At 49.3% G+C, this 24,036-nt stretch overlaps 9 protein-coding genes across 9 annotated transcripts; 3 read left to right on the top strand and 6 right to left on the bottom strand.

Moving 5' to 3' along the window:
* Nucleotides 1-682: 682 nt before the first annotated feature.
* TRUGW13939_03585 (uncharacterized protein) lies at nucleotides 683-1,159 on the top strand (the record flags this gene model as incomplete). The annotated part of the gene is made up of 1 exon (XM_035486765.1): nucleotides 683-1,159. The coding sequence occupies one exon, from the start codon at nucleotides 683-685 to the stop codon at nucleotides 1,157-1,159; it is 477 nt and encodes a 158-aa protein (XP_035342658.1).
* A 135-nt stretch (nucleotides 1,160-1,294) lies between these two features.
* Nucleotides 1,295-2,237, top strand: TRUGW13939_03584 (uncharacterized protein; the record flags this gene model as incomplete). The annotated part of the gene is made up of 4 exons (XM_035486764.1): nucleotides 1,295-1,303; nucleotides 1,352-1,682; nucleotides 1,745-1,919; nucleotides 1,979-2,237. The coding sequence occupies 4 exons, from the start codon at nucleotides 1,295-1,297 to the stop codon at nucleotides 2,235-2,237; spliced, it is 774 nt and encodes a 257-aa protein (XP_035342657.1).
* Nucleotides 2,238-2,533: 296 nt separating this feature from the next.
* On the bottom strand, nucleotides 2,534-4,127 carry TRUGW13939_03583 (uncharacterized protein; the record flags this gene model as incomplete). Its single annotated transcript, XM_035486763.1, has 2 exons — nucleotides 2,534-2,568; nucleotides 2,624-4,127. The coding sequence occupies 2 exons, from the start codon at nucleotides 4,125-4,127 to the stop codon at nucleotides 2,534-2,536; spliced, it is 1,539 nt and encodes a 512-aa protein (XP_035342656.1).
* Nucleotides 4,128-5,425: 1,298 nt separating this feature from the next.
* TRUGW13939_03582 (uncharacterized protein) lies at nucleotides 5,426-6,979 on the bottom strand (the record flags this gene model as incomplete). The annotated part of the gene is made up of 1 exon (XM_035486762.1): nucleotides 5,426-6,979. The coding sequence occupies one exon, from the start codon at nucleotides 6,977-6,979 to the stop codon at nucleotides 5,426-5,428; it is 1,554 nt and encodes a 517-aa protein (XP_035342655.1).
* Nucleotides 6,980-7,686: 707 nt separating this feature from the next.
* TRUGW13939_03581 (uncharacterized protein) lies at nucleotides 7,687-9,989 on the bottom strand (the record flags this gene model as incomplete). The annotated part of the gene is made up of 3 exons (XM_035486761.1): nucleotides 7,687-7,805; nucleotides 7,867-9,852; nucleotides 9,929-9,989. 3 exons carry the CDS (start codon nucleotides 9,987-9,989, stop codon nucleotides 7,687-7,689), a joined length of 2,166 nt encoding a protein of 721 aa, XP_035342654.1.
* Nucleotides 9,990-10,705: 716 nt separating this feature from the next.
* On the bottom strand, nucleotides 10,706-12,586 carry TRUGW13939_03580 (uncharacterized protein; the record flags this gene model as incomplete). The annotated part of the gene is made up of 4 exons (XM_035486760.1): nucleotides 10,706-11,419; nucleotides 11,473-12,262; nucleotides 12,320-12,450; nucleotides 12,506-12,586. 4 exons carry the CDS (start codon nucleotides 12,584-12,586, stop codon nucleotides 10,706-10,708), a joined length of 1,716 nt encoding a protein of 571 aa, XP_035342653.1.
* An 834-nt stretch (nucleotides 12,587-13,420) lies between these two features.
* TRUGW13939_03579 (uncharacterized protein) lies at nucleotides 13,421-16,094 on the bottom strand (the record flags this gene model as incomplete). The annotated part of the gene is made up of 6 exons (XM_035486759.1): nucleotides 13,421-13,471; nucleotides 13,527-14,008; nucleotides 14,295-14,349; nucleotides 15,193-15,467; nucleotides 15,529-15,931; nucleotides 15,999-16,094. 6 exons carry the CDS (start codon nucleotides 16,092-16,094, stop codon nucleotides 13,421-13,423), a joined length of 1,362 nt encoding a protein of 453 aa, XP_035342652.1.
* Nucleotides 16,095-16,632: 538 nt separating this feature from the next.
* On the bottom strand, nucleotides 16,633-21,923 carry TRUGW13939_03578 (uncharacterized protein; the record flags this gene model as incomplete). The annotated part of the gene is made up of 4 exons (XM_035486758.1): nucleotides 16,633-17,669; nucleotides 17,728-20,500; nucleotides 20,848-21,532; nucleotides 21,586-21,923. Coding segments are annotated over 4 exons (4,833 nt in total), but the record flags the coding sequence as incomplete, so codon positions are not given.
* Nucleotides 21,924-22,543: 620 nt separating this feature from the next.
* TRUGW13939_03577 (uncharacterized protein) lies at nucleotides 22,544-23,446 on the top strand (the record flags this gene model as incomplete). The annotated part of the gene is made up of 5 exons (XM_035486757.1): nucleotides 22,544-22,592; nucleotides 22,680-22,719; nucleotides 22,808-22,824; nucleotides 22,891-23,317; nucleotides 23,380-23,446. 5 exons carry the CDS (start codon nucleotides 22,544-22,546, stop codon nucleotides 23,444-23,446), a joined length of 600 nt encoding a protein of 199 aa, XP_035342650.1.
* Between the last annotated feature and the right edge of the window lie 590 nt (nucleotides 23,447-24,036).

The raw sequence follows: 24,036 nt of genomic DNA, 5'->3' as shown, positions 1-24,036 counted from the left end.
CATCTACCTTATCAACATATCCGGATCTACATATATATGTAACCCCAAATTCCTCAATGTACCATTGATATCTCCAAATATTTACGATAATAAGAATAGAAGATCAATGGAAAATTTAGAGAGACAGCAAAAACCCTTGACCCTCCTGTAAATAGTGGACAAGTAGATTCAGCAGACGCCATTGGTTCCCTCCGCTCGGAGCTTGCGCGGCCCAAGCTTTTTGCGTAGTCTGAAATCCGCTGCCACTCTCAACGCTTGCACAAAACGGCTCCGTTCACGACCTTGAAACACACACGAAGCATATCCTCGAGCTGGCCCGGAGATGAGCAATGCGCTTCCGATAGTATGGCGCGGCTCATGCCCATTATTAGGCTTGCGAGCGTCCGCGAGGTCGCTCGGCGCGACGAGCGTGCGGAAGTCGATCGTATTATCGCAGAGGGACACATTTAGCACATTTTCGTTCCCCACGCACCGAATACAGTCCTCCACGAAGATCTCATGGCACCAACTATTTCCTTCGTCACGCCCTGCTGGCTTCGCAACTGGGTTACCAGGCACGATATTTAGACGGTCCGCAAAGACAACAGCTAAACCCAGCGAACACGGCGTCAGGCTCGATACCCAGCCACTTCCAGCCGCCGAGATAAAAGCCATTTTCGGCTCTGAAAAGATTACACGTGAAATGGGAAATCGGATCGTGTCCGTCCTGCAGGGACGCCGAGAGGCCGGGACCTTGGACATGCCGTTCCCCTCCGACATCACAAACGCGGTTCGACCCAAGACGATTGAAAATGGTCTGCACTGGCTGCGAAAGCAATATCCAATGGATGAGGACGCGGCGATTATGACTCGGATTGAGCGCGAGGAGCGGGAAGAAGAAGAGAGGCTGTACAGGCATGTCAAAGAGCAGGGTCTACATCAACCTCAGAGTGGGCATTGGGGTGCGCGCCTTGGCGAGGGGAAGGATGTTCGCGGCGAAAGTGTGTTTCAGAAAATTCGCGAGAAGAATGAGGCGAGAATACTTGAGGAAGACGAGAAAGAGCGCAAAGAGTGGTTGGAAGGCGAAGCAGCTGAGCAGGCGAAGTTGCAGAAGCATCTGAAAAAGAACACACAGCTGCAGAAATACAACGAGGCTGCAGTTGTCGAAGGCAAGTTTTAACATCCAGCTGGTTCTGACATGATCTACTGACTTTGTTTAGCTCGTCCGCGTGCCGATCCAAAAGAACGGCCGTTCCTGGCATGGGCTCAAAAACACTATATTCGAGCCGAAAATAATGATACTGATTTTACCAAGATGTCTGCTGTATGTTTCCATCCCAAAGTGTTCTCGAATAGAGGCTTATTTCACTAGGCCGGTCGACTTCTACCAGCTCTCGGGGTCACACTGCTCACACTTGGTTTATGTTATGTATATGCGGAGACATACGAGCCCCCTAAGGAATACAAGCGAATGTGGCGCGATATTCCTCCGGCTGCAGCTACAGTATTTGGAATCATGGGAGTCAACGTGGCTATATACCTGCTATGGAAAGCACCTCCGGCATGGCGTCTGCTCAATCGATACTTCATCAGCGTTCCACTATACCCCTACGCGATGAGTGTCGTTGGCAGTGTCTTCAGTCACCAGCAGCTGCGACACTTGGCTACCAATACGCTTATACTATGGCTCATTGGAACAAGACGTATGCCATCATTCCGTTTCCATATGAAATGTTCTTTCACTAACCTACGATGATGCATATAGTTCACGATGAAATTGGACGCGGCGATTTCATGGCCGTATACCTCTCGTCAGGCGTGCTTGGATCTATCACCTCGTTGACAGCCCACGTCTTGTTGGGCAGGCTAACCATCACGTCACTCGGCGCAAGCGGTGCCATTGCCGGGCTCGTAGCATCCTGGTGCATGCTCCACTCAAAGTATGCTCTTACCCTTTTTTCACCTTCTGTCATTCATGAATACTAAACTTTATAACCAGCGACAAACTCGTCCCCAGCTTCCTGCCACACGAATGGCGCGAATATGTCGCCGCAGATGGCTCCACCGTGCTCGCCGGAATCGTCCTCTTTGAGCTCTTCAACCTGGTTTCCCCGTTCAAAGTCGCCAAGCTAGACCACTGGGCGCATCTGGGCGGCTATTTTGCTGGTGCCGCGTGGGCAATGATGCACAAGCCGAAACTGGAAAGGAAGCGTCGAGAGGAGCGTGGGTGGATTGATCGGTTTATGTCTGGTTCTTAGCAGCGTTTCTCTTTTGACTTGTGGCTTTGCATTGCGATATAGTGAGTTGGAGGATTGATCAGGCGTATGTATGTGTAAATATGTATTATATAGCTTTGGTGTGTCTTATTTAATATTGAACTTGTTTACAACATTGAGTTTCCTACATATCAGTTGATATAACTATTCGATTCTTGATATTGTACTGATCTCAGACGTGCTGAAACGTTGACCGAATAAACAATTAATTAGTCAATGTCACAGAAGCCTGCTGAATCATTTTGACTTTTTAGTCTTTCATACCCATTTTCCTTTACTCACAGTCCATCGGATGCCGGAGGTCCCTTGTACGCTATTAAACCATTAGACAGGGACACAAAGAGATATACCGGAAGAGATATACTCACATTTTCGCGCATACACCCCATACCATACTCCCGAAATAGCCATAAATCCCAAAAAGACCACCGAGGCGTAATTCATACTAACCCTGGTAACCGGCAGAGCAGTAGGCATACAGAAAAGCACCAGCTCAAAGGCAATCCACAGCAGAGCAACCACATTCACCGCCGTACCAATGACAGGGCCGCACGTGAAACGAGCCTTGTTGACTTCGGTGCGTTTGTGGAACAGGCTGGTGCCGATGGGGATCGCATAGCTGACAGCCAGCGCCACCACACCCACAGAGACAAACGCAGTGAATGCGCTGGAACTGCCGAGATTGATCAACCCCAGAAGCATCTGAATGACGGTGAGCAGCACAAGAGACCACACGGGCACGCCCAGTCGATGGTTGACCTGAGCCCAGATCTTGGAGAGTGGAATCGCGTCGTCACGCGCAAATGCCCAGGTGGATCGTGATGCGGCGACTGTGATGCTGATCGAGCAGAAGAGCGTGATGGCGAGGACCAAAAAAATCAAGCCTAGTCCGCCGCCGGGGGAGCCCATGACTACGTGGAAGATATATGGCAGAGCTTGAGCTGCAGGGGCGTCTAGAATGTCTGAGAGGGGAGGTAGGGTGACGCAGATGGGGATGATGAAGAATAAGCCAGCAATGCCCCCAACTGGAATACACAGGGCGATGGCTTGTGGTACTTTGACGACTGCGTTGGCACACTCTTCGGCCATGGAGGAAATCATACCGATGGCCGAAAAGCAATATGCAGCTGGTAGCAATCCAATAAAGAACGTGAATCCGCCCCATCCAGATAGGCTGGTGTCATAGTGCCCTAGAGAGTACGAAGCATCGTGACGGCCAACGTTAGCCTTGACTGATAGTGCAATTAGAATAATCAGAATGCTGACAGCCGTCCAGGCCGCGCAGATGATATCAACCATTGGCAAGAAGCGGTTACCAAAGGTGCAAATGACCAGAGATGTCAAGCAGATGGCATAGAAAATCAAAAGCAGCTGCCAGGCATTGGCAGTCCAGTCGGGATGATACATGGAAATGGTCCCCGACAACAGAGAAGCAAAACCAAAGTTTACCGACAAGGTAATAGTCCAGTTCCCAATCAGCCACACCCAGCCATTAACAAAGGACAATACTGTTTTGGATCTCTGGGGCGCGATTTGGAAAGCCCAGTAATACGGACCAGCCGAGGTAGGCCAGCGTGATGCTAGCTCAGCAAGAGAAAGGGCAACGCATTCGTCCAAGACACAAACAACAATCCAGCCAACGAAGAGTGACAACGGCCCACCGCCATAGATGGCGCTGATCAGAGGACCGCCCTCACCGTAGGGAATCGCAGCAATAGCCAGCGTCTGGAACAGTAGTGTGATGAGCGACCGGTTGCGCGCCAGCTCTTGGGTATAGCCCAATTGTTCCAGCCCTTCCTCCTTGGCCCCGAGCTTTTCTTCGCTCGAGGGCGATGGCCCGACGACGGGCAGGGATTCTTTGGTGTCTGCCATCCGGAATCCTCAGTAGATACTATGTCGGATAGCGTATTTGGCGTTTTTAGATGGACTATGATACACTATCTCCAGTTGCTGTGAGCAACCTATTGCCACGGAATCAGCTCAGACATGCGAGATGACGAAACGGCAACAGGAGACGCTATTTCCGTGTAACCTTACCAGGATCGCGTCACGTCAATCCAGGGCGATCAAACCAGTATACAATATAGGGATTTCCTCAATAATGAGTGCCGTGCAGAGAAAATAGCAGTAGAATTGGTGACATGCACACTTGAATGGGCAGCAAGTTAAAAATTGAGGGTGGCTTGCAGGTGAGTGTAGCTCCTGCAACCAGCTCCTGCAACCATTTTGTCGCCCTGGACTGGGGCGTCGATGCGTCTTCATGTACTTGATGCATCATGCCTGTAGTGCAGCAAGCATAGCTCACGCTCAGACAGCAGTCAATTGGCCTTGTCGTCTTGTTCCCCGCACAACGAGATAAGGAATGTGCCGGAGACTAGAGTTGAGCGAGTACGTAGTATCTCCGACCCAATGTGCAGAAGATCGCCGTTGAACTATCTGCAGCACACTCGTAAATCAGGCACTGTCTATTAGTTAGCGTGCTTAGTCGAGGTTGAATGCAGAGAATTGTGGCGGTGGTGATGGAGGTGCATTCGCCTTAGCCTAATCGGGTAGTTAGATAGGCCACCCACGCATCATGACAATGGCATTGATTACTCCTCACCAGTGCTGCACTGTGACACACGGCAATAGAGTTGAGTTAATAGAGTTAATAGACACAAAGGATAAACTAACTGATAGACCGGATCTGGCTGTAGACAGCCAAATGAGGAAAAAAAAAACCATCGTGGAAAAAGTTGCCTTTCTGGGCTTAAGCTTAACCCTGGTCTTGGCATGAGATATCTCAGTCTTTTAGTCATGATTTCTTAGAAGCTTGATTGATTAGCTTGGGACAGAATTAGGTAATAATCGACAAGTGTGAAAGCTAAAAAAAGAGTTGTTGAGATTATAGATAGGTCATCAATCGATGTTCCCCGCACATGTAAATGTTCACCACAGTCAATTGCAACATTGGCTGATTAGAATAATACAATGCTTTGAAATACGCTGCAGATACCATGTGTCAGTTAAAGAAAGAAAAAGTAAACATGAACTAGACGTGGCTCGTCCGAAAACGTGCATGTCAAATCACCCAATATAGGTAAAGGGCTGGACAGGCACATACCAATACATTCGACGTTTGTGTAACTTGCACACATTAATGAAATTCCAAACCCTAAAGAATCTAGCTTTCAAAATAAAAAGGCCTTCTTGGAAATCGGCTCAAAAAACTGCCACCAAGTCTCCGCCGCTGGAGCTCGCTCCCACACTCGATGCAAAAAGCTCTCCATAACTCGAAGCGACCCAAAATGCAAGAATGCCGCGGTTGATTGGATCGTCGCGAGTATCGCTGCCTGGTCTTCGTTGGATTGGCAATGGCTTCCGATTACGAGCGCTGGGAAGAGCAAGCAGTGTGATAGTTTGCCTGTTAGTCGTGTTTTGCAGACGGCTTGTATACCCAGGTTCACGGCCTGTTGTATCAAGGGATCGCCGAAATTTAGCCGATAAAAGACGCGGTACGCGTATATTAGACCGGCAATCCGGTATGCATTGCAGAAGACAATCCATGACTGGTTGTGATCTAAATCGTGGTGGCCTGGCGAGGTAAAAAGCAATAGAGGAGCCGGTTGGTCTTCCAAGTCCATTCTTTCGGGACAAGAAATATCATACGGAATCTGGGGAGGGCCCTGCAGAGTCGTCAGGAGAGTACTCACTTCCTCGTTGAGGGCCTCATCAGGAAAATCAAGGCCCTTGCTTACGAGAGACCCCAGTCGAGTCAGACGCGATAGAGTACACATAACTTCCAAAAAGGGATCATCTTGAGGAAGAGTCCCCCACCAGCCATCACTCTCAGCAAAGCCATTCCAGATAGTATGCTGAAAATACTGTTCTTCACCGCTAAGCATCGAGTATGTCAAATCCATGGTTGCAAAAACAGACAACATCAAAGCCGGCAAGCCGCGTTTTTCCTGATATAACTGTTTCTGAAGCTTCCATTGACTGAGGATTGCTCGTCCGCCGCGATAATGCATATGAGTAGCTGCGCTTTCGTCATGCGGGTCAATGACTCCGTCTAGTATACAGAGCAGGACGTTGGCCATGAACAGATCGAGGCCCGGTGTCCTCGACTCCATGCTCGGGCATTCCAGCCGAGCTCGGAAATTGTGAATAGCGCTCCAACGTGCCCTCTTCTTGGCGAGCCCTACACCTGGACGACCAGGATACAGGGAAAGAACATGATGTGCATTTGCAACGGCGCTCATCGAGTCACGAAGAGCAGGCTCTTCGCATACTGATGGGAGATTAATCGATATCCGATCCGTGGAAAGGCTGAAACGGTCGACCACGACGTTGGAAAAATAGAGCAATAGCTGCTCTGCTGTCACTTGTGATGAAAGCCCCGATATCTGTAGTGCATTGGAGCTTACTGGCGACAATGTTTCGACTTTAGGGACTTCCCCATCACCTTGATCGTTTTCGGTTGATTGCAACGGCGGTGTCTTTCCTAACGACCCTCTAGAAGAATCCCTCCTGGCTGATGGTATTGACACAGGTACATTCTGACCAGCATATCGGCCTCGAGCCGCTACGCCATTGCACCAGCGCAAGCGTACCTCACCGTATTCACATGGTTCACCTTTGGACACGCATCGGGAGCAACGAGGCTGCTGCAAGTCGCATAGAACCCGGCGATCTTTGCATAGCCAGCATGAGCCCTCGACAGTTCTCACTCGCTTGGGTGTCATGGAAAGGCATGTGCTTCAGTAAAGGCATGAGAAGCGTTGTCGACCTATGAGCCGGTGGCTCTATCTCAAGACCCGTTTTCCTTTCCGTCTTGCTGTTGCTATGGGCTATAATTCTTGTTTCCGGCCCTATTCATTGATGCTTTCTCTTGTCAAGCCTGAATGTCAGGATGATAAGGTGAGATAATATAGATAGACAGGTGCTGGACGGCGGGGGTCTCGTGATAAGCGAATGTTACACACGCTTCCCCATGAAAGGCTACAGAAGCTAAGGATAACAAATGAGGCTGTCGCTCTATATGATATGACGAAGCGACAATGAGTAGGTCACCCGGCTGCCAATCCAGCGATATCATTCTACAAGCTTCAGTCGCTGCCGCACTAAGTAAACACTAAATACATTATACCCCACTCGGCATCACGTGAGATATTTTCGAACAGAAACAGAGACTCTAGAATGACTTCCTTGTTAAAAATAATATTTTTGGTTTGTGGGGTTTATCTGGCCGGATGAGGCTCTACTCTGCCTGGCTAGTAGCACGTTCACACATGAAGTCATGTTTTGATTGTAGCTGCATAGAGTAAGAACTAAATACAATAGGGGTATGGGTGGGACTAGGGAAAGGGGGAATGAAATAGAGTTGGTATATATAATTATATGCATATATTGGGTTTCAAGAAGATTAAAGCATTTCGACAAGACGTAGCAATCAAGCTTCGTTGTCGTTTCGGGCATAAATAGCAGAGCGAGGAGCAGAACTGGGAACAGAGCCAGCAGCGGAACCGGGCACGGGGATAGGAGTGTGCAGTGGAGGAAACAGTGCAGGAACTGAAATGTTGCATATAGATTAGTACTGTGGAATTCGAACCAAACAGACAGGAACACTTACTGCTCAAACCATAGCCCTCTGTATTACCGTCTCTGTTTCCTTGCTCGATTTCTACTCGGATTGCAACATCCAAGCCACCAGCTAGAGCACTGGTGTTGCTGACACCATCCGCAGCTTGATGCACTGTACCAACATGTTCTTCGCCCAGATGTAGCGGTGAATGCCCATCCTTAGGGTGCTGGGTTGGCACTAAAGAAAGTGGCTGTCCTGTGGAACCGTTGGCGGCATGCGACTCGATTTCGGTAATGCAAGCATAGTTTCGCGATGGCATGGTAACATTGTTCCAAGAAGCACCCTTCTCCACACCGCCGGGCTGCTTGTCGAACAAAGACATGAGGGTCTCATCGGTGTCGCGGTCCAGGTGATGGATCTTATTCCTTCGTGCGAGGAGGTTGGCGACTGCCTTTGGAGGCGGCTTGTTTGTAATGGCGCTACTGACAATGTTCGGCATGAAGCGATGGTCATTCTCAACCGGAATGTTCAGGTTGACTTTCGAATAGAACCGACCCAGCGCAGCCAAGTGAACGTCACCGCCCAAAATCGTCACTCTCACTGAATGACGCTTCGAGAACTGTTGTAGACGCTGAATCAGCTCCCGACGCTCCGTCTTGTGCTGTCGCGCGGTATAGTGATCGTCAAGATCATCCAAGAGGTCGACTTGTCCGTCAAACTTGTTGAACAAGCCACCGCCCAAGCCAAATCGCTTATTCAACAAGCGAATGGGAGCAATCAAAGGAGACGTAAGTATGTTCTCTAGCCATGCGAGACGTGGATACGCAATGGGGACACCAAGGAGCAAAATAAGGTGCTTGATCTCCCCGTTCGACTCGGCGACTTCTCGGTCAAGGCGGTCAAAGATGAGATCGTATGTCTCTGGGTAATTGACCTGGTGACGAGTGCGTTCCGTGCGCGCGTCGATCCCTGCAAAGGCGATCCGTTTTCCCAGGCGCATGTACAGACTGCGGCTTTTTTCCTCGACATATGGGCCAGGGCTCTTGCCCATAATCCATCTCGGGTCATCATGGGTTTCCTCGAGAACGAATGTGTTCTCCACTTGACGAGGGTCAATACCCACCGGGACATCCGTGGTGAAAGTCGACTTGGGGGGAGGAATGTGGTGTTGGAACAAGCAGTAGTACTTGAAAGCGACACCACCAATCCCGCGGAACACGGCGCATTTCATGAAATGGTCTGTATACGACCCAAAGCCATCAATGATGTCATGGTCATCCCAGATATTGATCTGAGCGATCTGACCATTGGCAGTTTTGAAAGGCTCATGTCCATACCAGCGTACATAATTGTTGTAATAATACTCGTCACATTGCGCCCTCAGCGTGCCATCAAATTCATGATGCTGGCGCTTGTGAGGGTTGGAAATTTCCGTCCATTCGCGGAGTGGCCCATCGACGCGAATGCCGTCGTTGTATATCTGATCACCGCCTCCTATCATTACGTGAAACGGACGCTGTGCGTGGACTCGGAGAACGTCATTCCACAACGCAGGGCCAGCCCAGCTATCAGTATCAGTTCCGACGGAGAAACCATTGCAGGAATGGAACATGATGCGCATAGACTGGCTCCGAGCAGGAACGGCAAAACTCCACGAGTTGGGGACTTGGGAACCGTTCGCATACTGATATCCAGGGATAGTGTATTCCCACTTCGCTTCATACTCGCTCAAAGGAAGCGAGATCGAAAATCTCCAAAACGCTTTGTGCGGGTCTTCGTAAAGTTTGGTGGCCCGAGTCGTCGTTGTATGCGGTTGTTGGGTTGTCCCATTGTTGTCTGCTTGCGTTACGGGACCTGCGTGTCGCAGAGCCAGTTCCGGCTGACCTAGGCCCGGCGCAGTCACGACGAGGACGCTGCCGTACCATGTTGATGATTCGTTATCGACGCTCATGCGCATATAGTTGAGCAAAGGACCACATATCACCTCCAAGGGGCGACCGGCGCTGCTCTCATTCCCGTTGAAAGTGAGATTGTCTGGCGGCAGAAATCAGAGTACATGTTAGCTTATATTCTGCTCGAAACAGCTGCCCGAGGGGGGGAAATGGCCTACCGAAGTTCTGTCGCGTCTGCTCCAATGCGACGGAGCTCTGGGGAGGAACCACTCCAGCCATGACTAACTGCTTCCAGGGGAGCTTGACACGAAACCAAGAACAGGACTAGAGAGTGCGCAATTGATCACAATGGGAGGGAGAAGAGAATGGAGGAGGAGGATGAGGAAGCAGGAGGAAGTGGATGCTTTAGGGGAGAGTCAACAGAAGATTAAAAAAAGAGAAAGAGCTCCTCCACGCTGACCAACTCGAATTGAGGATCGCTAAGTCGCCCGTCAGTCTCAGAGGGAAAGAGGGCTCCGCTGACGATGCCAAGCGCCCCTGTATCGAAGCCGAGGCGAATCACAGCGGGCACGTGTGGGGCCTGCCGCCTTAGTCAAGCGGCGCTTTCCCCGAAGAGGCAAGAGCGCGCCTTCCGCCTTCCGGTATCCCTACGTAACCAGCCACAATGCCAAGATCTCCGCCCCACGGCTCATGGTAAGCGGGCCAATCGGTGGGCCGGCGGGATGCCTATTTTGCCTAGGATGGGGCCGGGGTGGGGCAAAGCTGTAATGAAATGTGGCGGTGCGTCTATGAGCAATTGCGTGCTCAGCCACAGACGCAAAGCCCTACGGAATATAGAGTACAAAGGACGAATCTGATAACCTGCTGCTACCCTTCGGATGTTGGGGAACTGGACAAAACGCTGATGCCTGATATTGGTAGCTACGCTATCTATGCGCTTATGCTTCATTGCCAATGCTGCGGGCTTCGCAATGCATACCACTGCTATTATTAGTCTATTCTAGCTCATGGCCGCTTGGCCTGCGTTTTCGTGGCACGCCCTCATTTGCGCCGTGTCGGCTAGTAATAGTTCCACTATTATGTTGGCTGATATCACTGGACCGGCGTCGTCGCACAGTCTGATAGCACCGGTCTAGTTCGATCTCGATTGCGCATCGGACCTTGAGCGCGCTGACCGCAGGCCACACCCCTCTCTCCCCGCGGAGAATCCAGTAGTCCAGCCCCGTCTTGGTTGGGTTCTGGAAGAGCTTGAGCAGGTCGCTCGCGTTTAGATCTGGGATCAGAATCAAACTCGGCCCGGGGATATTCTCGTCGATGAGTACCTGTCGCAGACTGCCCGGTAAAAAGCCAAGGTAATCAAGTTGTTTCAGCCTGTGACGGATTTCCAGCATTACAAGACGCATAAGTGGTCTGGTAAGACTTCGCTGGCCGCTTAGTCGCTGTGCAGGGTTGGATTCCGAATACAAGAAAGGAACTGCAAAGGGCCGAGTCTGCGACACAATGAAGTGGTTGACGTTGAACAGCTCCGCAAGCCGTGCCAGGGGCGATTCCCGTCCGCTAAGATTGACCTGATGCCACGAGCGGAAGGTGACATCTTGTGTATGGGGCCATGGGACGATTGCACCAGTCTCGTCCTTGCAGTACAGAGTAACAGGAGAATACAGTGCTCTTGATGATGTATTCGAAGCAAGTGCAGCCGACCAGACCAGCTATACTGTCAGTTAGTACAGAACAAACAATGAAATTGAGTTACCACACTCACCACATTAGGCGCCGTCAGGTAGTTCAGTAGGTTGGGAAACGTCCCCTTTCCAGAAGCAGCGACAGTGATATTCAAAATCCTTTTCGACTTTACATAGGCCTCTTCAAAAGTCATGTCGCCAACATTAGCTCGCACACATTCTTCTAGTACATTTATATCGAGAAGGCTTCCTTCCTTAAAGTATCGCCGCAGACGCCGGACAGCCGTCTGGAACCAATTATCGCTTTTGCCATTAGAGGCCCCTCCTTTTTGCCGACCAAACGCCGTTAGATCGATTTTGTCACTATTTAGAAAATCGAGAAGCTCATCTTCCGTATGAACACCCACGAGAGCGGCGACTAAAGCCCCCGTTGCAGTGCCTGTAATTATCCGAGGTAAAAGGCCGCGAAGGTGTAACGCTTTGATAATACCCAGATGACAAAGACCAAAAGCAGACCCTCCTTGCAAGACAAGTGAGGTTCTCCCAAAAGCCTGCCTCGTGTCATGAAGTAACTCCAGCTTTGCTTGCGAAGTAAATCCGCTAGCATGCATTGGGATGGTCTGTAAAGCTGTCACATGCTGAATCGAGAGAGCAACTTGAGTAATATAATCGTCAATCAAAAGTTTCGTGCCTGCATATGCGCGGTTGAACAGTTTCAACGAAGTTATGTTGCCAAGATTGCGTACTAATCCAGAGCGAAGGATGTTTACCAGAGTAAGGGCATCCTCATTTTCTCTGGCGCTTATGATCGACTCCAGTCTTTGTAAAATAAGCCGATAGTCATATTGTTGACTTGTTGGGGTTTGCCGCCTAGAGTTTAAAGTCAGAGCTTGGATAGTAGAAACATAGGTAGTAATCCGATTTTACCATAGATCAGCGCTTAACAATTCATCAAGTCGAAATGCGGCCTCTTCCCAGTCTTCAAAAGTTTCTGCATTGGCCAAATAATATGAAAGTTGGTCTCGTGGAGACCTAGATCTCCACCAAGAAACACATTTCTCGAGAAGCGTTAGTTTTCTCAACAGTTGGGAAAGCTTAAGTGATGCAACGTACTTCTTCCCAAAAGAGTGCTACATCATAAAAAATAGATAGAATCCCAGACAGGAGGCCCCATAGCCCCGTCCAGAGTCCCATTGCCAGCATGTATCATGGGCTTTTCCACGGGGTGAGCAAAACAGCGCGTGGCTAGTTAAGTTGAGAGGACAGCTTGATGATGCACACCAAACTGGTTATGCGCTTTTTCGAAAAGGTGACAGGATATGGGTGCATATACCACCTGCTTCACACATTCCCCATATTGGAATTCCAAAAGTTACGGGGACGATGCCAGAATGTAAGGAAAAGCACATGAGGTAGTCATCAACATGATGATTTACATGTGATCATGCAAGTGGTGCCTAACGGGCCAATCATCGTGTGTGTTAGCTCCAGCGAATCACAGCCTCGGCCGATGTAGTCTAATTCTATTTGGAGGCTTAGGGCTTAGGGCTTGGAGCGGCATGTGTTGCTGTGCTGCAGTATGGGGGACAAGCCTGCAGGTATGGTACAGTAATTGATGTTCTTTATTTTAGTAATTTGGTTCATTTAGACCAAGGTTTGCTCAAACGAGATTATGCTGTTGCGTAGAGGAGAGTAATAAGTGTTAGTGAGTGCCATTGAGGGCATGTGGTGTTTTTACAGGACCAGTATTTAAATCTTCAGTGAAATTGAATTGTTCCCTGGTTGCACGCCTATAATGCGAAGTGCATCATGCCCATAATGACAAAAAAAATTCCATGGGTTCCATTGCATTTTTTTTTAAGAAAAGTCTCGCCACAGATTCCTACATCCAAAATCTGCGGAGTTGCGAAACTAGAGGTAGGAAAGTTCTTTTTAGAAAAAAAAGTAAATCTTTCCCTGATATCACTCATTGCTCCTGTAAGCCAAACCTCCCCATAAAGCATACACCATCATCGTTATTATTTTCCTCTATTCGACAACAATGTTGGTTCGCTCGGACACGTAAAGACCGTCAAGGAACTAGTTTCGAATAGTTAGTGACATAGAACGCAGATTTTTGCCATGTTCTCCTCACCTTTCGGATATCCTTGTTGCGGACTCTGCAGATCTGCTGAATGTCGGCGGCACTCTGGGAGACGTTCTCCAGGGAGTTTCCGGACAGTTGAAGCTCATCCTTGACGTTGGGCGAGGTGATGATCTCAACACCAGGCTGGGCGGTAATACGGCGCACGATCTTCTCGCCAAGGAAGTTTCGGATCTCGACTTCGTACAGATCGGTCTCCGAGTTCTTCTCAATGTTGACGTTGATGGGAAAGTGAGCGTAGACGTAGCGCATCTTGTACAGGAAACCGCGGGTAACACCAATGATCAGGTTGTTGATGAGGGTACGGACAGTACGGAGGGTAGCAACGCCCTTGCGAATGCCATGGTGGAGCTCGATGGAGATGGTGCTCTTGTTGGGACGGCCAAAGGTGACAGCAATGTGCGAAAGGTCCTTGGTCAGCTTGCCTCGGGGACCCTCGACGGTTATGACCCTGGCGCGAATGCTGATGGACACTATATAGTAATACAGTCAGCCTTGTATCATCAAGAAAAAGGCTTTCCCCTAAAAAAAAAAAAAAACCACAATAGCATGTCTTGTCCCAGTTCATGAGGCCGCACAACATTTGTATATTCCCGATCGTACAACATATACTTCCACGAATGATCAGATTAGAGAAAAGCACAGTAGTGCAAATTCTTCAAATCTTTCACATCCATGGAGTTGTGTGCCCATTCCCTCCAACTCGGCGACAGAACATGGAACTTGTATGTAACCAAAAAAAGGCGGATCAAAGCTTACCATTCTCAGGGATTGGAAGCAGCTCCTCGGAGTGAATGTACCGCATCTTGCCTCTCTGATTGTCGTGATGTAGTGACCGGGGAGCAGAGGAGGGGATTCGTGAAGTGTCGACGTGCGGGCGCGGTCGGTCGTCTCAAGCGAAAGGAGATCGAGTTGAAAATCGGCGAGTAGGAACGCTTGGTGGAGCGAAATTCCAAGCGGCCCGTTGTGCGTCGCTTAGCGTCCGAATGGGGTTAGCGTGCGGTCACGGTCACGTGTCGACTATACATTTGCGATCCGTTCCGTTCTTTGTGCTCCGACTGCAGATGTCACTGGACAATTATTGAGAAAGAATATCTCATACGATAAATTCTCAAAGCTTAGCAACAAATCATGGCTAGTCAATTCTTGGAAGATAGATGGTCAAGTTCTAACCAGTCGCGAGATCGATCAATAGCTCATTGGCGGCCTAGGAAAGATGCTGATGATGCTGAAGATAACTTGCAAATGATTACATTGACGCTTCAATGTTCCAAAAAAAAAAAAAAGATATATACGTTCAATAACTGTTACCCGGGTAAGAAAGTGGGAAATCCAAAACCTCTTTTGGAGAATATAGCGAATCATGTGCAGCTCAAAAGTCGCCCAATTTGAAGAAACCACTCCCAAGGTCAATATACAGAAAATAGACAAACAAAAAGGGGTCACATCAATGACTTGTCCTGCCCGAAAAGTATCCTGACACCAGCCAATACCAATTCAAATCAACAAATACCCAACGCCATTCATGCAAACTAAGCGACAACGGGAAAGTAACGGGAATGAATATACAGAGATGGTGGTGGTAAATAACAGTTTTATCTCCACATTATGTGCTCTCCTTGTTTGTTGTTTCGGGCAATCGTTTTATCTCCATAACGCGTTGGCCAGCCATTGACTTGATCTTGGAGGCAAGCTCATCCTGCTGGTCAAGAGCCACAATGTCGTCTCCTCCACCAATGCTTAGGCCATTGACGAGGACGTTTGGAACGGTGCGGCGACTGGTGATATCACCTAGAAGCTGCTGGATATGGTATCCCTGAGGGTGGATGTCGAGTTCGACAACGTAAGGGGCAGGGACAATAGAGTAGCGGTCAAGGAGGACTCTCTTCGCTTTCTTGCTGTAAGGACAATACGTCTTTGAGAATATGATAACTGTAAACTCGTCAGTTTCACGCACTTTTCATGAATTGCGCGGAAGGGGCTGAATGATTACTTGGCGACCGCTTCAAGATGGAATCCAGTTCCATGCTGGCCTCTTGTGCTTCTTTCTCCAGGCCCGGGTCTTCTTCGGTTTCCGCTACCTCTGCTGCTGCCGGTGCTTGCTTAACAATTGGGGCCTGCTCTCCTTCATTCTTCAGCTTCGGCACTTGCATCTTGGCTCTGCCCGCAATAGAGATTTCCTCGAGGTCTTCGGCCTTGCCGCGATTGGCCGTGTCTTGTTTTTCGCGCAGATTGCTCTGTTTCCCAGTGGCCTTTTCAATGTCGTCGAGCTTCTGTATGTGAGAGCGGTCCTTGGCGTCATTGTTCTTCTTGATTGCTGCGGCCCTGGCATTATCCATCGCCTTCACAGTGGACTGGTAAAAGGGCCGTTTCTGGACTCCCCCGGCGGCATCGGTCTGAGCAGGAGTCGAGTTAGAAAAGGCTGCATAACGAATAACTGTAATTGGCATGCGAAAGACTTACCGTGAAATAAGTGAAAATGAGTAGAACCGCAACGATGGCTATCAGGTAGTATTTCAGCCGGCGCTGCGCCCTCAACCTGGTGGAAACAGGCTTCATATTTGACTGGGTGGACGAAAGAAGACGAGGCGAGATTTGTATATTTTCGCTGCAGAATTAATTTGCGCGACGTGTGCGATAGATACCGACTTGTTTGGCGGGAAAAACCCCCCGGTTACACTTGGTGTTTCGGAATTTCCCACCGGTGCCCGCGATAGGAAGAAGATTAGAGATCACGGGGCTCTGGTGACAAGGATAGTGACGAGGGAGCCGTGGCGAGACAGCAGTAGCGTGCAGACACACGAGGGACGGTCATTTGAAACAGTAGACAGAGACAAGCAAGATTAGAAAAAGGAGCGCGTGGTGGTGTTTGGCTTGAGGTTGCTTTAGAGGTTGCGTTGCGCCCCAGGCCGGGCTCGTACAGCGCGGCAGCCAGTCAGTGGCGGGCGCTGAGGTGGGGGGTTCCATTGGCCGCGGATCTAGACCGCGCCCGGCCCACGCTGCTGCCTCTAATCTCCGCGTGCTCAAGTGTTGCAGATTCAATATTAATCTTCAATAATATATTACTATAACATTACATCCTTCTAGCTACTTGTCATTAAACGCTACTCTGCCGAGGCAGCCGAGGACGTCGAGTCTCCGGCCCCCCAAACAGTACAAGCACTACTTCGTCAAGAATCGTAAAGACCAAATGAGCATTCAGGCGTGGGTTGTTCAGCGCTGCAAATAGTCTGCGAGCTGCCGCTTGGGCGTTGGCTCTGCCGACAACGTTTCCTGCCAAGTCCGGGATAAGAGCGGCCAGCATGAAGCTGGCTTCGTTGCGTGTTTTGGATTTCTGGGACGGTGTTCGGACCACAGGCGTCCTCAAGGAGCCTCCGGGCCAGAGCGTGTCTTTGGCAAGGGTAATGTAGCGAAGGAGAGAATCGTCCTGCATAAATGCTTTAGTCGTATCACGCACTTTTCGTTCAATCGTGCTACCCAGAAGCTGGTGTAGCACCACGACTACGGCGCGCCCGCGGAGCCAGTTGTTGCCTCGGTTCAGTTCGAACGCTTCCAAGAATAGATCGCAGATAGGTGTGACAAACGGCTCTAGCTCGCGGTCATCAAACGCGTTCAGCTCGGCTTCTGCCTCGGCTGCCGTTACTGAGTCTTCCGTTACAAGAGAAGCAGACTCCGGCCCACTAAGCTGGCTGGTAGCCGCAGAGATGAGGTTCTGACCAGCCGTCGAGAGCTGGTCCAGCATAGCAATATTGCCCAAAAAGTCATCCATGCCGTCAGCAACCGAGTTGTATATGCGAGTCACAATATCCTTAGTCTCCCCATCTGCCGTGGCCGGTTCACCATGAGGTAAAATAGCTTGCTGCGAAAGAAATGCTCGCAAATCTCGACTCCGACATACTTCCGGTAGCAAAAGTAATTGCTGCAGATACGTTTCAAGCGCAGAACGCCGTTTCTGTAGAAAGTCCTTTTGCAGCTTCATCATCATGCGCCTACGCGGAAACTCGAGCTGCCGTACAGAGGGGTATCGCATTCGTAGCTTTTGGTGGAGTTCATGGAATTCACTGTATCGGCGAGGTACAGCCCATGACGCTGCAGGCATCTGTTCTCCAGCTATTCGCCGCACTTCAATCACGTCTAGACAATGAAATTAGCCAATCTTATTTTTCAAACAAAGCAAAAGATTCAAGCATACACAGTGCAAATTCGTGCCCATCCTCCTCTTTACCCACCATGATGGATTTTATCTGTACAGTGGATCGGCCATAGAGACTGTTGTCACTCTCCTGGATAATATATTGCTGTTTTTGCATTTCCTTTCGCCGGATTTCGCGATGAATGCTTGCCTTGGACTTTCCCAATATTCGTAGTTCGGCCGTGTTATTCGTTAGTTCCGCTTTTCGTGTCAGAGTCTCCACAACGGATTCCTGTGCAGCCAATTTCTCAATATCCTCAGCTAGTGCTGTAATGGCTTCTGCAAGTCCAAGATCCCCGGGAGCCGCTTGATGGATCTCGTCTGCAGGATCTTTTTCATCCTTGTCCGGGTCGGCGTATTCGTCTTCAATAAATTTCTTTTCATCGGGGAAGAGCTCGTCCTCAAACACAGTCGTACGTGTAGAAGGCCCAATCAGGCCAAGCGAGGATATACTGGGCTTGCCTTTATCTCCCACTCGTATCTCGGTTCGAGGAATCTCTGAAGAGCTGCGTGGTGAAGCTTGTTCTCTGTCATTAGGAAAAGGCATTGACGAGGGCATGAGACCGGTCGGTTTGGGATCTTCGAATTTCCCATTACTTGGCTCGCTTGTAATGATATCGTTGAGTGCTTGCTCCATAGTTTCGATAACTTGGTTTTTGCTAGCATCACCATCGCCATTTTGAGAGCCGGAACCAAGGATTTGAGAGGGATCAGTATCGTGATCATCCTCGAATAGCGGGGCCGATCTTTCAGAGTCAAATGAGCGCCTCGGAGAAGTATCCCCATCATCAAAAAGTTTACTGGCACTACCTCGCATATCACTAGATACCACTGCCTTGCGAAGGTCTTTTGCTTTCGGCAAATTAGGTTGGGACATGGTCCGTGTTATGAGAGGCGGAAGGGGCCGTCTTTCTGAAGGTTCATGCGCGGTAGTCGTTGTTGGTGGTGCTGGGTCAGGCTGTTGAACCGCGGTTGTTGCACCTTCATCAGAGGATAGGTATTTGTAATAAAGGTCAGAGGTCTTGAACTTCGGGTAATACTTGTGCTCCAACTCTTCCAGAATGATGGATTGAGTTGTTAAGATAGCAGTTCGCGCCTTTCGATATTGTTCAGGTGTGGCCTTTTTTCCCATTTTCAAAAAGGCCTTTACGGCGTTGCGGGACTCTTCTGGCACATTCAATTCCGGTTTCGACAGATAACTTTCATTGATAAGTATCATGTCACTCACTTCCGTCGATGTCCAGGTAGTGTTTGAAGATGACGAAGAAGCAGCGGCGTCGTCACCGAAATCATCTTCGAGAGGAGTCCGAATGCCATCAACAACGATCCAAAACTGTACCAGTGACATTCGTTGCTGGCGATCCATAAATTCCATAAAGTATGATAGGCCCGAAATGTTATGCATCAAATCTACCAATGACACGTCCTGCACATTAGGCACGCTTTCACGGCGGATTTCGGGGCGTAATGGTACTGGGCGAGGAACACTACCACTGGCCACAAGTTTGGCGACTTTCTGATCAAGAACTCTCTTACCAGTCTCGAGGCGTCGGAGATAGACTTGGTCTTGTCCCTCCACCATGCTCTCTCGTTTCAGTTGACTCGCTACCTGAGCGCGGAACTGCCTAGCATCGGATATGTTGTTGCAGCGTCGGATAGCCCTGACAAAGCGTTCGAATGCCCGTTCCGAGTCATTCGGCGACAGTCTGGGAAAAGATGAGGCCTGCTTTGTTTTCGAAACAGGAGAGGCATGTTCATCAAGCGCTGCGCGAAGCTTGCGCACCGTCTTACGATCATGCAACGCTGTACGCCCATAAGTCTCCATCAACTGGTTCCAAGTATCTGGGTCGGACAGTAGAGTGACAATAGGAAATAGCACAGCACATGCTACAATCTCTCTTACCAAGACGGAAACAGCACGGCTTTTCAAGAGGTTTTCCGGAAGAAGCTGTGGAAGAAGCCCAATGACAAGCTTGCGCGCGTATTCCTGCTGAGTTGATTTCTGATCCGTGAGAGATACTGCTGCGGCTGGGTGGAGTCTGCCCTCACGGTATTTGCTCGCTATTGCCAGATCCAATTCCTCCGATTCCGTCACGCTCCGTGCCAAGTTCCTACCTCGAACGGCCCTTTCGGCGCGATCAAACTCTTTCAGATGGGCGGTTAAAATGGGCACAATACGAGCCACAACGAGAGATGTCACGTCCTCGCTCATCAACCTATCCCGGAGATTGCCGATCGCTGAACGCAAGGCCTTGTCCACCTCATGAACGAACTTTGGACTGCGGCTAATGTTCTTATACCAGGACGCGATAAAGTCTCTAGAAGCCAGCTGAAGGAGTTCGTCAATGCCTTCGGAAACCACAAAGGATTCGGGATACAGGGACTTTGGCTCGTAAGTCACATTTTTTCGGTAGGCGGCCACTTCTTTGGACCAAGTGCCCGGTGCCAGAAACGCAACAGCTGGAGCAGTCCGTGTTTTGCTAGCATTGTCGGCCTTTGTTTTGATGGTGAGCAATGCTGCACCGACCGAAACCAAGCTGGCGAACAAAATCCCCGTTATAAAAGCGTGTCCGAGATATCGCGCGAAGGGAAGCCAATTGACCACCAGGCCCCAGGAGATGCAGCCGCTGGCAGCTGCCAGCAAGAGATGCGTGCGACTGAGGGCCATTCTCCCCGGATATGAGTCAAGCGCGGGCGACCCATGGCGGGTCATAGAAACGGATTCATCAAGCGACGACAGAGCCTGCTGCTGGCGGTGTTGATGGGCTTGTAGCTGAGAGAGAGGACGGAGGAATTGGATCATCATCAATTATCACGAGCGAATGTTGACGATAAGCCGACTCCGCACAGTCCACCCGCGGACCCACAACCCGTGACCGCCATTGACCCACATTTCTCTTCTATCTACGTATAAGTACTACTATTTCTAACTTCAAGTTAGTCACTACCACTGATCAATAATATTTCCTATGACACGTGCGTGCAGCTGATATATACATTAAACAATATTCAAGAACATGCGGCTCAATCCTCTTTCAAAGCCAGGTCAAAAAGTATATCGTCTCTGCTCTTCAAAACGAAGAGCGCTGTCCCTCCTGGTCCGTATACTAAGCACCTCACAATCCACCCTGCGAAATCCGACAAGGTCAAGTTCCCAACCAGCCGACGATACAAAACACATGCCCAGATCAGCGCGGCACCGCAGGCAAAATATGCATCGTATTGCAGAAGCGCCAGGCATCCCTTGGGCAAAGACTCTACAGTCACTTTGTCGGCGAGTGGAACGGGGATGAAGACCTGGGTGAATTTTTGTATGAGGTTTGCTTCGCCGAACGAATTTCCCCAAGAGTAGTTTTCTGCAAACACGATCAAGTACCCTAAAAATGCGTTGACAAGAACTGCCAAGCGGAGGCAGAGAGTACAGATTTTGTTGATCGTTTTCCGAGATGTCTCCACTGCCTTTTTTTCTGGAAGATTGCTCTGTGGAACGTCTGTGGTGCAAATGGCTTGACACAATCCAACCCATACTGGAAATGGTTGCCAAATAACAACGAAAAGCTGGTGTAGATCATGGCTAATAAGCTGCGACGAGGGGAGAGCCATTAGAGCTGTCGGTACAATGCAGCCTATCAATACAGACCAAGGTAGCACACGCAGGGCTGAATTGTCGAATTGCACCAGCTCTCTTTTGCTTTTGACATGCGTAGAGTGAGCTGTCGGCGAAGTTACCAAATGAAGGGCATAATACACGGGCATCATGACTCCCCATGGAATATTCTGGTAGAGGACGCCCCAGATTGTAAAACTAAATCAAATCAGTCTCCACGTTTTGCGAGTATCTTTTTCATGGGCACAAACTAGGAAATGGCTTTTTTATGATTAACCTTTCTGTATCCTTCCAACATGGTGACAACCAAGACACAGACAATTTGCCCGGCCATCCATAGGGCAAAAAGGGCAATCGGTGGATATGTCCCGTCAACGACATTCCAAAAGAACAGCACAAGGTTAGTCAACACTTCATCTACAGGCCCTAAACCTGTGTATACCGTGCGCAGTGCATGCGACGAAGATGCTGACAGTTGCCCGATTACGTCCAAGGTACCGTTGAATACCTGCAGACCGATTATCGTAAAGGCCGCTGGTAAGACCAAGATGGCAATGAGCCAGGGAGCGCAACCTGAGGGGAACATGACTCTGTAAAGTCACAGCTACTGCATGTATTGTGTATTTTTGTTGCCAGAATGCGGATGTTGTTGGTTTTAAGGGAGAAAAATTAGCATTTAGCCCTAACTAGAGGATTCCGAGGAATCCTTCGTGCTGCGTCGTCTTTACCTTGTTGGGTAATCCAAGACTCGCTCGAACATCTAAAGTAGTACCGACTTTTTTACGAAACAAAGCAGAAATCAGAGTAATTGATCTGCATCTCCATATCTCCATTATTGATTTAATGCAAGTAGTAAGGAAAGAATTTCCGGCGGACAGCATACAGTATACTACTAGTATAGCCAAAGGAGCTAACACGTCTCGGGTTCAACGGCTGTGGTTTTTTTCTACACAACCGACATAACCGCCTAACCCCTCGAATAAACCGTTTGACTAGCCTGATAGAATTATTAATTATTGCAGCGCTGAAGATGAGGGGTTTTGGCCGCGTCTCTTCATTGGCTGCAAGAGCAAGCCCCTCTTGACTGTCCTAATCGGGTTAGGCGCAGTTTACGAGCAGCAGACTGCAGTGTTTTGACCCTTCGTCTCGATGACTTCATTCACAATAAACACCATCCTGAGTCTCGTTCTCTGCGACTATCTGCCCAACATGTCGTCGTTTTCCGATTACATCGACCTTTCCCAGCAAAGCCTGCAAGGTGTGTCCAATTGATCCTTATGTGGAGCTTCTTCCTACTTGGCCCGTGACGTATTCTGACACTGACACCCGAGGTTGATCTCTCCAGTTTCTGCGTTGGCCGTCGCCTTCAATCCCATTTTCTGGAAGTAAGTGACGACCGATCTTGTCAGATTAGTGGTGTTCTCGAAGACCGGCAAGTAATCGCTGACTGGCTGACATTTCTGGCTATTCTAGTATTGTCGCGCGACAGGGTAAGACCTTTGTTTCTCCGCGTTTTAAGTCGCGCTTTTAGAACTCACCCATATTACGCCTACTAGAATATAACAACCACTTCCTAACCCGCATATTCGGAAGCCCATACTATGGCTGTTACTTCCTCGCCGTCACCATCTTCTCCTTGGGAATCTTCCGTGACCATCTGTACTTGACTGCCCTGCAAGACCAGCCATACTACGAGCCCGTGCACCAACCGTACATTGCCTACGGGCTTTTCGCCGTCGGAAATACCCTTGTCATCTCGAGCATGTGGGCTCTTGGTGTCACTGGAACTTACCTCGGCGACTACTTTGGCATCCTGATGGACGCCCCGGTCACCGGCTTTCCTTTCAATGTGTCCGGCTCCCCCATGTACTGGGGCAGCACGATGAGCTTCCTGGGGACTGCGCTGTACTACGGTAAAGCCGCCGGTTTGCTTTTGACTCTGGAGGTTTTTGTCCTCTACTGGTTTGCTTTGAAGTGGGAGGAGTAAGTTACACACCTCTTTTTAAATTGCCAAGGCATAGAAGTTAAGTAACATTTGTAAATAGCCCCTTCACCGCGGAAATCTACGCCAAGCGCGAGCGCGAGAGGGCGAAGAGCGCAAAGAGCTCCTAAACATGCATGCATGCAATGCTTATGCAAGCTTCAACGCTGTCGGCATCGCTCGCATACTCCGATCAATGGCTTCACCCAATTCCCCCTCGGGGAGAGAGAACCACGACGGATATGACGGAGGAGCAGTGATAAAAAAAAGTATCATGTTTTACAAGTATGACCACATATCATACTCGCATGGGTTATAAAAGGAGCAGTTTTCTTCCAAGTCATCAACTGATACGGAATAAACAAACATATGGAGGTATAAGATTCAGACCGATTTGATTCTATAGCCACCAATCAAAAGTGAAAACCGTATACTTAACGCGTACAATCTTGCAATATCTACAATTAAATATCTACAACTAAATTCATTTCAATCAAGTCATTGAAAAAAACAGTCACGCAATAATATTAACAATCATATTAACATGAAATGCCCCCGCCATTGTCCAAATCAAAGAGGAAGAGAGAAACACCAATAACTCCAGCCACCGAATACAGACAACCATCTAAGTACACAGATATGAGATATCAATGGGGAATTCGTAATCATGCTTCGTAGAAGACACTCGCCTTGTGGCATCGTGCCTATATGAGCAAATGTA

Source organism: Talaromyces rugulosus, chromosome II (genome assembly GCF_013368755.1).
Source record: "Talaromyces rugulosus chromosome II, complete sequence".
In the NCBI taxonomy this organism is placed as follows: Eukaryota; Fungi; Ascomycota; class Eurotiomycetes; order Eurotiales; family Trichocomaceae; genus Talaromyces; species Talaromyces rugulosus.
The sequence above is the reverse complement of the archived record's forward strand: the minus strand, read 5'-3'. Positions and strand labels throughout refer to the sequence as shown.